Raw genomic sequence first — 11,838 nt, 5'->3', positions numbered from 1 at the left:
GATGGACCAAAAAAAACCTATTTAAACGAGTTTTTGATCTAAAGTATATTAGTTGTTAAATATGAAAGCTTTAGACTTTCTAAATTATATATAGCTAAAGTGCAAAAGACTCTAACCTCTGTACTCCTTTCCAAAAAGAGGATGGTGTCGTCTAAATTAGAGCCAACAAATGTACAAAAAGTTCAATCGAATGTTCAAACGGGTAGCCAAATTAGAAGTTTTGCATAATACCATAGTTTCCATTGCATAATACCATAGTTTCCAAAGAGAGCTTGGTGCCTTAGATATTACAATGCTTAATTACTTTTAATTGGAAGCAGAAGAAATGAATGATATAGAAGAAGAATAAGCAATAGTTTATTGGGATTTGGGGAAAAAATTAAGATTCAGATGAGAAGTGAGGAAGCAATATTACTACATCAACTATTCTCCCCTTTACATTTGGAAGAGATTACGACAACACCTTGTCAAGCTATCTATGACCTAATCCCAAATAGTAAACCTTCAAAGTAAGCAACAACAAAAAATGGCCATAGATAGATATCACTATATCACTTTCCCTGAGGTTGTGTAGATCATAAATCTTCTTCAATTCCAATCGGCCACAACTCCCCATTGTTCCATCGATCGGTTTCGAGGATCCTCATTTATCATTCCTCCCTTACATCTGCAAAGTTGCATCAAACCTACATTTAAACATGTTTAACAACTATTTCATTTTCTTATTTGTACTCATGTCTGATCCAACTTAAGAGCCTTTGACTAATCTCACAACCAACTCTTTGATAACCAAGGATTTTTAATATATGTATAAGTGTATATAATGTGTACATAAATTCCAAGGATTTTAAATTTAAATGTGTAACCATCATAATTTGAATCTAAAAAGTATAAACACATTAGTTCAGCTAGCGTTGTTTGTGTCATATACATATTAATTAGACACATTTCAAACATTTGTTAGTGCAAAATAGGTGTATTAAAAACTAGTTGCACAGAGTCATTGATAACTTTTTTAGTATACTAACTATATATATGTATGAGAATAATAATAAATTTTGAACTTTCTTCGTTATGACGCGTCAATGTGTATGTGTCACATCCGTGTCTTGTATGGGTATATTTCTTAGGGATGAACCTGTCTTTTTCATACCAAATTCTCTCACTTTTAGTTCCAATAACTACTAAGTCAACCCATGTTATGGTTAATAGCGGTTTTGTTTTCTCGAGTTTTTATCTTCAATGTAATTTTGTTTTTACCCTCTAACGAGAAATTATATCGTTATCTTGAACTTTTAGGTATATGTTGAATACTAGATTTAAAGTTTAGGAGCTCTTTGGACCCTTTTAAACATTTTGAAATTCGGACAAACTTCAAAAGTTAAAACACAAAACTTAAAATTTAATCCAAATATAATAATAAACTTGGAAAACTTTATAAATGAATGTGTATGGTAGATTTATAGACTTGAATAACAGAATCATTATTGGATATTCCTGTGTAATTTAACATTTCAATAATAAGAAATTAAAGGCAGATATCAAATGCTTTAGTTTGTTTTTTCCAAATCAAAACAAAAAGAGCCAGAAAATTCAAAGTTAAGAGAATGTTAGTGTGCAGGTTGAAAATTTGAGAACGAGAAAAAGTAAACCAAGGGTCTGTTTACTAGAACCCGGTTTATGACTTTTGTTAATTGCAGTCCTTTTTTCTTTTTCTTTTTCCTTCTTCCTTTGTATTTCATCTATTAGTTATCTGCCTTAACAATTTTGTACCATGCTATTTACAAAAGGAAATCTTGTTATGACGTTCTTAACTTTAAGAAAGAAAACACTGACCTGAATCCTGATTATCATTCTTCTAATTCTCCATAACCTCCTCATTCAACTCCCCAAATATATCTGCGCAATCATCCCATTTACTCTCTTCCCTTGCTTCCCAATATCCTCCGACATATCGAAAGGGTCCATCTTCACCCTCTCTCTGAAACCATCTCGGCTTCCAACCATTTTCTTGTAACTTCCTTGACTGAAATAGACGAACTACAATGAATCACCAAGAGAAAAGCAGAGGTGGATAACGAAGAAAAACCCAAGAGATCAAAAGAAGAACTTGACATACAATTCTTTGCCTCTGTTCTAACCGTAGCTTCTCTGCATTGGCTTTATCATACTGGCCATTTTCCAGATGTCGTTGATCCGGTCGGAGTCTAGAATCCGTGGGAGGGAGCAACTCCTTAATCCGTGATCAAATATCCAGGATCAGACAAAGCTATACAAAACAATTAGAGATACACAAAGAAGGGTGTATGTATATGGTAGAGGCAAATGCTCATATATGCTAAATGACTGATTTTTTCAACACATATCATGTGTGTCTATACCTTGAGCCCTGGTGTCAGCTCATTCAAAGTGATCGCAAATGAAGTCAAGTTGTATCGAGTCAGATTCTGTGGGGGTTCACTGCTTTTCCACAATAAAGTGCCATCACAACTCTTTGAATTTATGTTCTCATGGCCATTTATGTAATACATGCTGTCGTCCCACTTCCCAAACAATGTCGCTACTTTTTCACCGGTAACGTCTTTGACGTACCCTTGAACCTATACATATGTAGTATATATTGAAGGTTAGTTTCTTCGTTAGAACGAAGAGAAGGGTGAGGACTCCCATCAATGATCTAGATCAAACCTGACGAGGATTTCGGTCAAGAAAAGATTGCTCTTTGAACTTGAGGTTGCAAGAATAGTCCCTATTACCACGTATGTGCATCGTTCCATGGTGATCACAATATACTTTCCCGAGGATGAGATTATAAATATTTGTTGTTACCTAAAAGAAATCATAAAATGTAATGAATACTGATCAGCTATCAAAAATTAATTTTCGACATCATAGTGTACTGAATAATGATCATCTTGACCCAAAAAAAATAAATAGAAACTTATTTTTTTCTTATTAATTTTTTGAAATCAAGAAAGTCCAAGAATCCAGAGGGGGTTATGAGTGAGTAATCTATTTTCTCTATTTGAGATGAAGCACTACGTCTTCTCCAAAGCTAACTTCCAAGTAAATAACTATCCTCAAGAAAAGGAAAACAAATTATGGTCGTTATCAATTCACATACCTTGCTCCACTGGAAGATTTCACCATCATCAAACTCGAGTGTGAGTACTCCAAGAGGGTCCAGCTGAATTGACCTTCCTGAGAATTTGGACTGAAGGTTGCTATCTCCCCAAAACTTCCACCCTCTCCCTTCACAGTGGCATGCTATCAGAGTTGGATGGTGGCTCACCTATATGAATACACATTCGTTTTCCAATTACTTTTACAATTATCTCATCACATATTCTAGTACAATTTTTCATCCCATTTACTCACCTTCTCAGAGAAGAACCGAATCCCTTTCTCTGGAAAATCGGCTTCATAAGTTTCCCCCAACAGGGGATTGAATGGTTTGCAATGCCTGCCTTCGGACGAAGCATACCCCGAAACCGCAAATGCTGCAACATTGAGAATCCTCTGTAGACTATTTCCCTGCCCATAATACAAGTTTCCAAATCCTAATTTCATTTCCATGCATAGCAAGGTATGTAAGAAGCTTGTATCTTCTTGTAAAAGCTCACCTGCTTTCCTTGCTCGTATGCCTGATCTAATAGATACGAATACTCCATGTCTTCAAAGCATTTCTGCAGTGACGATATCGGTTCATTGAAGTAAACAGGGAGGCATACTCTTGTCAGATCTTTTCCCACGTTGTCTTTGATCATTGACCAAAGGCTGACTCGTTTCTCCTTCTCCACTGGATCAGGAAGCTGTTTTCGCCTTTGAATGTGTGAATATTTATTCTGTAACCGCATTTTAGCAGGCATTGTCTCAGCATTGCTATCAACTTCATCATTGAAAGAATTTTCAGAGAAAGAATCCTTGGTATCGTAAAAGAACACTTCGTCTTCGTCCGAAACCTCCTCAAACTCTTGTTTCTCGATATCATCTGATTCTGTGGTGCTGCATTCTACAAACCAAATACAAGTAAATAAATGTACCAACTCTTCAAGCATAACAACACATCAAACAAGATTTCAGTTTATAACCACAAAGTTTGTAACACTACGCAATTCAGACTTTTACGGTCACCAATGCATAATTTACAAGTAAACTCAACATCTATCAACTTAACTGGCATAATTTTTCAACATCACATCTTACATTAAAATCACAACAGACATCAAACCCTTTTTTTAAAATTTTAACAAAAACAGAGCTAACACAGACCAGCAAAGTTTAAATCTCTTATAAGAAACAGTTCCGTTGTGTGCTGAAATACCCAAAAAAATAAAGGTTAAGAAAAACTCCTCTGGCTGGTCCTAAGAATGTTCGTACAAAATTTTTGAAAGAGGGGCATCTTTACACCAAGAGAGGACCAAAAGTAAGAGAGGGAGATCGGAGAGGGTTGAAGAAAAACTAGAAGTTCTTTTATTCTTCTTCAAGATCCGAAAGTTTTTTAAATCTCAACCAGCATAACTTTCAAGATAAATGAATACTATAATTTAATCTTAACCAATGCAATCTTCATCTAGTTGATAGCTTTGCCATGTAGTTTATTACTTTATATCAACCACACACAACAAACTGAGACGAGAAAGAATAAAGAAGGTTCATGTAAAAGAAGATTTCAATCAAATAAAGAGCAGAAAAGAGAAGAGAAAGGACCACTATATTTTCCACGTTCTTCAGAGGAAAGATCATGTTTTGCAAGTTGGAATTCGCCATCATTTGTTCCAGAAGCTTCACCTTCAAAACTAGCAGCCTGAATATAATCATCAAATCTATCACGTTCATGAGTAACATATGAATACTAGATAGACAAAAAAAATCATATGAACTCAAACCAAGAATCAATTTCTGGACTTGGTTAACATTCTCATGTGTTCAAATCCCTATAATTTCCTTTCCTCCCAATTAATATTAATTTTCATTTGTAGATCTTCTGCAAATTTTCAAGCTTCAAAGGGAGGGGAAGTGTTGATATAATTAAATCAACCACAACTTATCAGCTTCGGTTTTTTATCAATTGATGATTTAACATTTCCTAACTGGACACTTTGTACATTGAAGACATGTCCATTGTGCCAAAAACGGTGAACTTATAATGAGGAGAAAAGTAATGCTTAATCCTTTCCTATGTTAGAATCAAATATATCAAGATGCCTTAACAGAATCCATTAACGGATCAATCCTTCACATGTGTTGCATGTCATAATCTGCTTAAAAAATCATTTCACCAGATATCAGCTTTAGTTAGATGTGTAAATGAATATGCAATTTTTTGCTAGTCCATCTATTATCCCTGTAGAAAGTTAGACGAAGTATCTGGACCTTGGGATGCTCCAAATAAGAGAATTCCTGAGATGATAATGGTGGATATATAATACAATGTCCAAAAAGATAATGGCCGCCCTTCAATCACCAGATACTAACAATGTGGAAAGGGATTCAAAAGGTAACATTACCTCCAACTGCCTAATTGTGTCAAGCAGATTATATCGTTCTTCACATAGAACTTGAAGCTGCCCTTGAATTTCGGAGAATTCGGAGAGCATTATCTGTTCGCAATCATTTACAAGAGTTTCACTGATTCCCTCTTCAATTAAACGCCTCTTCAGTCTATCCGTCGACACTGATAAATCACTTGGCACGGAAGAGAGATTATAATTCAATGATGTTTGAGGAGATATGCAGCGATTCGAAGCCAACGCTTGAATCCAAGCCCCTCGATCACTCTTTGAATTAGTTCTCAAATGAAGAGTCTTTGTAGCAGTGGATATATAAAACCTCCTATCATCCGACTTGCTCTCTCGAAATGATCCAATCTGTGTTAACAAATTTTAGAAATTAGAAAATGGCACATTACATCAAAAGCCATTACAAATTATATTCTTTTACTTTTTCCTCTCACAAAACAAAACCCACAAGATTACTAGTAACATCTTCTGAAGCCTGCGAGGAAGCACAAAACCTATCCAATTCCTAAAAAGTTTAACATTTTTTGCCTTTTTTCTTGGTGGTGATTTCATTTTGATTACTCCATAAGTAAGCCAAATAGTTACTCGCTTAGAATAAATTCTTTAAAAATGGGTCATACCCAAAAGGGAGAATAAAAGTAATAGGAAAAAACTGGTGTCAATAAACACAAATTTTATTCCTTCAATAGGGCATCTCTCTCTTTCTCTCTCTCGCTCGCTCTCTCTCTCTCTCTCTCTTTTTGAGTTGTCGGCTAAAGCAAGAATAAAAAAACAGTGCGTCAATGAAAGAAAGAAAGGAGGGAGAAAACCTGAAGTAATTGCATTGGCAAGTACAGATTTGGAAAACATCCATAAAATATGTTTAGAGAGATGAGATGAAATGCAATCAATCTCATAAACAGTAAAAGGATGGAAGGAAAAGGTGAAATTCAGAGAGTGTAAGGAGAAGAGGGAGATTAAAAAAAAAAAAAGGTTAGAGATTTCAAATCCAACAAAAATTGATGATTCAAACAGTGTAGAAAAATATGAAACAAACATCCGTTAACCCTAAACATTCAGTCAAAACTAAAATGACCCATTAATCCACCTGTGGATGTGACCCACTAGACATGAACAAGCAGTTAGAAAACTGTGAAAATTTTTGCAATTAAGTTCATCAGAGGATGACCCAGTAAAGAGAGAGAGAGTAAATGCAAGAAGAAATATGACGAACAATGCTATAAACCTGTGGTTTCACGCGTTTCCTTTTTGCTCAGATTTCAATGCCCCCCTGAGTATCTGGCAAAATCAGACTCAGCCTCAGACTCAGAGGGAGAGAGAAAAGGGAGAAAGACATTTTCAGAGAGAAAGAAAAATTAAAATGCCATTAATGGGTAAAACACTAAGCTAAAAAGTTATTCGAATGTAAATGTTGCCCCATAACGGTAAGCTATTCTTCTCTATTTAGCGCCAAATTCATGGCCTAAAAAGCATACCCCATTGCAAATTCGATGCTCTGCTTCAGATCATCAGATCATCAAATCATAATAAAAGGAAAAAAGAAAAAAAAAAACCCAGATCGTAAAATTTCAAATTGGAGATCCTAATCCCCAATTTCGTTCATAAGTTTTTATTATACCTTCAAATGAACCACTCCCACCGCTTTCTGATGCTTTCGTCTCCCTCCACCTTTCTCATCACCCCTGGGAATCCGATTGCTCGAATCCTCTCCGATCAACCGAACATCATCATATGGAGCAAGAAGGTTGAGATTCTCCGGTCGGCGAATCTTTGCATAAGATAACACCCCATTACGAAGGAAAAACCATCTCGATCTCCACCCTTTACCGTAATTAGTCCACTTATGAAGAACTCCAGCGACAGTTGATTTGGATCCGGTTGGTCGTTTGATGACATTCCCATCAGATCCATCAGAAAAGGCCGCTAAACTAGCGGGCATGCTTTTGGTTCTAGAGAGAGCCAAAGCCGCAGCAGCCTCATCCTTGGAGTTACTAGTATCTCCATCACCACCACATGGTCCGATTCCAAAAGTATCCACCGAGATGCAACACAGAGGGTGCATTTCCTTCACCTTCATATTGCCTCTGTTTGTTGTGGTGGAATCCGTTTTACCCTCATGAATCAATCCAGAGAATGTCCCCTCCGGTCAATTGAAATGGAGAAGATGGAAAAAAAGGCATAAAAGGGAAAAATGTGGGAAGTTGAGGTATTTAAGAGAAATGGTGACAGAGTGTGTGCCCGTTGCAAACGGGACTGTTAAAGGAGAGAGAAAGAATTAGATAGGAATCAATGGCGAAGAAGAAAGTGAAAAAGAAAAAAAATGGTGGAAGAGAAAGGATTACTTATATATACAGCAAAGAATTGAAAGACAGAGGAGAAAGAGAGCTAAGGAAGAAAGTGGGACATAGAAGGAGATGTGGCAGATGGCTGAAATTAATGCTTCTTTTTTTCTCTTTTCTCTTTTCTCCTTTCTTTTTCTACATTATGATTAAATCAATTTAAGTTGTAATTCTAATAATTACTTCCTCCAATTTATATCTTCCTTCTAAAAACTAAAAACTAAAAACTAAAAACTATCTAACATCTCTTTCTTTCTTCCACTTTCGTAATAACCATTTCACTTTTAGATTTTACTACTTTCAATCCAATCCTCCTTTTCCATCCCAAACCAAAAAACCTTCCCATCTTTCCTTACTCTCTAACCTTTCCTATTTCTATTTAATCTTTTTCAAATTTTATAATACTTTTATTCCGAACCACTCTCATCACTAATAATTAAGTTTATAGAAACATTCTTAAACCATTACAAATATATTTAAAAACTTTATGCTCAAACTCTATCATTTATTACTATTAATTAAACTCCAATACCTAAATCTATATATTTCTTATATCTAACAATTATTTCACAATTATTTCACATACACGTACATATACAAATTAATATTTGAACCATGCATGATAGCTATATAATTTGCAACCGCCTCTTTAATTAAATATTATGTATCATAAACCCTAATTTTTCAAGCTTGTAAGTATAAAGTTCTAAGTTGTTAATTTAAAAATTGTGTACACATGTTATTAACCCAAAAAGTATAGTCTCAAACTTTTAAAATTTCAAAATTAAGTTCCCTCGAACTTGCATAACTATTTAAATTGTATTGATTATATACTATTTTTATCATTTATTAGTCTAAATTTTACCATTACTTTGGTTTAGAACGAGAGAGAGAGAGGGGGGGTTGACAATGAGTGGCATTTGGCAACTGCTTCTTTAACTCACTTCTTCTTTTTATTTATTGTTCATTTATTTTCTTTTCTTCTTTCACTTTTTTTTTTCCTCAAGTAATTTCATTGTCAGATCAACATAAATACTATGCATCCCATGTGAGTACCAAAAAAGAGTTTAATTCTAAAAAGCACAAAAGAAAAGAAAACTCATAATTAAACTAATTCAAATTATTATATTACTCACCAATAAATGGCTTATTTGGGAAATTAGTGTTGCTTTTAAATAATTTCAGTCCCAATAAAAACCAAACTTTCTAAGAGTAATATTTTTTAAGAATCAACTTGGGTTTAAACTTTAATTTGATGAAGCTTAAATAAATTACTTTCATTAATAAAATCATTTTAAATTTTAAACTCTATTTTCAGATATTAATTAAACTTTATGGAGTAAATAATTAATATAATCTAAATCAAAGCATTAAATTGGATATCCAAATATTTTAGAACGTGGATATTAAAATATTTTTTTAGAAAAATTGTACATTTTTTCCTTTAAATATTTAGGAACTTTTTTCAATTAAAAGAATAATAGAGAAAAATGTCTACATACAACATAGGTTTTTTTTTCAATGATATAAACCATAATTTTGGCTCATATTATATCTAGATTTTCAAGAAAAATATGTAAATGTAAATTGTTCATTCAACAATAATGACTTGCTTTCACTGATTTATTTTATTTTATTTACATGAATTTAAATTCTCTTTGTTTTTGCTGGCCTAATCTGTAAAGAGCTTAACTAATTGATTTTATAAGAATCTATCTTGTTTTGAATTAATACACTCGAACATCTAAAAACCGAAACATGGATTTTTTAGAGATCTCTAGATTTTCACATCAAAGGCATTGCCTTTTTTTTTTTTTTTCTACCGTTCATTTTGTTCTACACATATATATAGTAAGTAGTGTTTTGTGATAACTCTTATTGTAATTACTATTTAATTATAAGAATTTTCACGAATGAGAAATTTTATCAATTCTTGAAGACTGTCAATAAAGTTTTATCAAATTAAAATTGTAAAGAGTACTCATTTCTCAGGGTCAAATTTGTAACTTAACTAAGAAGAAAAAAGTATTTATTCTCTTAATTCAATATAAAAGAACTAATGTAGTAAGTGAGAAAGGATATTGTGTGAAACTAAGTTTAGAATCTCTATAGTATATAATTAAAAAAAATCAAATTCATTTAATTAAAATTTCTTTTAAAATTCAAATGATATATACTACTAGATAAAGTCAAGGTTTTTATTTTTTTCAAAAAAGTATAACTATATCTATCGTTTTGACGTTATTCGACATGATCATAAAACACACATGTGGTTAAAGAAAATTTGGTACAAAGGCGAAGATGATAACACCAACTTTAAAACCAAACTTCATTCTTGTTGTGATGAATATAATTAAAGTCTAGGAATAAAAAAGTTAAAATAGTAATGAAAAGGAAGCATTTGAATGTTGTTATGTGTGTGAATATGAGCTTTTTTTTTTCTGGAGTGGAATGTCCATGGTTTGTGTATTTGTGTTTAGAAGAAGATAATAGAATGGAAGAGTTGAAATGAGTAGTGAGAAGTAGAAAAAAGAAAAAGAGAGTAAAAGAAATGGTGGGTTGGATTGGTCAAAGAATAGGTATGATGAAATTGACGTAACGGTGGATACAACAAAGTTTTGCGAAGCCTTGAAAACGAGGTAGATTCCAACTCCTTACGTTATTTACAAACTCTTTTCTTTTTCTTTTTCTTTTTTTCTATCTTTATATTATATAATAGGAAAACCACGTGGGATTCTAACAGTGGAGGGCCCCTTTGTAAAATGTAATATCAAAATGGTAGGTATCTGCCACGCGTGATTGACACCTCAGATTCATTACCCCTCCTCTCCTCTCCTTCTCTATCTTTCAACTTAATTACTCTTTTCCATTTCACATCACTTCCTTTTTTTACTATACATTTACATATCCCTAATTCATTTCAAATTATTCTTTTTTTTAACTAAAAAATAATTCCAAAATATAGACCATCTATTTATAATAAATTATTAAACTTATTAGTGTTTGATTTCAATAACTATTGCAATGGTTTCCATCTAGTTAAAATTCAGTATGATTTTCTCACATATAATTCCTAAATTTCCTTTTAAAAAATCATTCAAATTCTAAGTCTAAATTAAAAAAGACCCAAGCATATTTTTTCTTTTCTAAAATTGCATAATTTTCCCAACGCATATAAAACTTTGACTCAAGAAAAGTTTAAAAAATAAATACTAAACTAAATGACGATAATTTAACCTTAAAAATTTCATTTGTCGATTTCAAAGAGAGAAAAGGAGATGAAAACTTTAATGGTTAAAATACCAAGGAGTCGACCCAAGCATCAACGATAAGTTGGTGGATAGCCCACTCTATGCTTGTGACATGTACAATAGTAGTAGTGTATATAACTATTTATTACCTACAATTAAGTACAATAAATTATATTTCAAAATCTTTTTGGTACAATCTTTACTATTTGCTACATTATTTATTGTTTTTCACTTGTGAGTCTATTTCCTTCTTTGTTTCAATATTTACTATTTCTATCCAAACAAATGAATTAGTTTACACCTTAAACACAAATAGTTAAAGTCCACGTATTAAAATAACTTGTACCCTAAACACTAACTATAATAATTAGCTCAATTAATTAAATACTCTCTAGTATTAAATAATTGAACATATGTGTATGTATTAAACTGAAATAAAACTTAAAAGTATAAGAATGGATCATACTATTGGAAAAACAAAATGTTGCTCATGTTGTGTCGTGTGTAACTATTGTCTTAAAAGTAAAATTCGGTCGGACATTGGTGCAAAATCGTATATGTCAATTGCTCTCCAAAGTTAAACAACTTTCTCTCACTCAAGCGTGCACTCCTAAAAATTGGACAAGTAAGTAATTAGGGTTTGGGGGCAAGAGAAAGAACTCTTCCCTAAAAATTTTCCTTAAAAAATATATATAAATAATTATTATTAATTTTCAATAATTAGTA

General features: G+C 32.7%; 1 protein-coding gene across 4 annotated transcripts; it reads right to left on the bottom strand.

Moving 5' to 3' along the window:
• Positions 1-218: 218 nt before the first annotated feature.
• Positions 219-7,910, bottom strand: LOC101216432 (oxysterol-binding protein-related protein 2A). Of its 4 annotated transcripts, XM_031885624.1 has the most exons (12): positions 7,141-7,282; positions 6,748-6,800; positions 5,511-5,870; positions 4,711-4,807; positions 3,624-4,012; positions 3,379-3,534; positions 3,125-3,292; positions 2,689-2,829; positions 2,382-2,600; positions 2,120-2,233; positions 1,837-2,026; positions 219-686 (listed from the first exon to the last, which is right to left on the bottom strand). In XM_031885624.1, exons 3-11 carry the CDS (start codon positions 5,598-5,600, stop codon positions 1,859-1,861), a joined length of 1,542 nt encoding a protein of 513 aa, XP_031741484.1. In that variant the 5' UTR covers positions 5,601-5,870; positions 6,748-6,800; positions 7,141-7,282; the 3' UTR covers positions 219-686; positions 1,837-1,858. The 4 variants fall into 4 exon arrangements, 3 of the variants coding, with proteins under 3 accessions (XP_031741484.1, XP_011654793.1, XP_004147593.1); XM_011656491.2 differs by lacking the exon at positions 6,748-6,800 and having other exon boundaries at positions 7,141-7,910; XM_004147545.3 differs by lacking the exon at positions 6,748-6,800 and having other exon boundaries at positions 219-667; positions 7,141-7,910.
• Between the last annotated feature and the right edge of the window lie 3,928 nt (positions 7,911-11,838).

This window comes from Cucumis sativus, chromosome 5, assembly GCF_000004075.3.
Source record: "Cucumis sativus cultivar 9930 chromosome 5, Cucumber_9930_V3, whole genome shotgun sequence".
NCBI lineage: Eukaryota > Viridiplantae > Streptophyta > Magnoliopsida > Cucurbitales > Cucurbitaceae > Cucumis > Cucumis sativus.
The sequence above is the reverse complement of the archived record's forward strand: the minus strand, read 5'-3'. Positions and strand labels throughout refer to the sequence as shown.

What these genes read in the sequence shown, in the direction of transcription:
- LOC101216432 (XM_011656491.2), bottom strand. Translation starts at nt 7,599, where the DNA reads ATGAAGGTGAAGGAAATGCACCCTCTGTGTTGCATCTCGGTGGATACT. An exon ending in CATACGAGCAAGGAAAGCAG is followed by an intron (nt 3,535 to 3,623) that starts GTGAGCTTTTAC and finishes TATTATGGGCAG; the next exon opens with GGAAATAGTCTACAGAGGAT. An exon ending in TAGAACAGAGGCAAAGAATT is followed by an intron (nt 2,027 to 2,119) that starts GTATGTCAAGTT and finishes CGTCTATTTCAG; the next exon opens with TCAAGGAAGTTACAAGAAAA.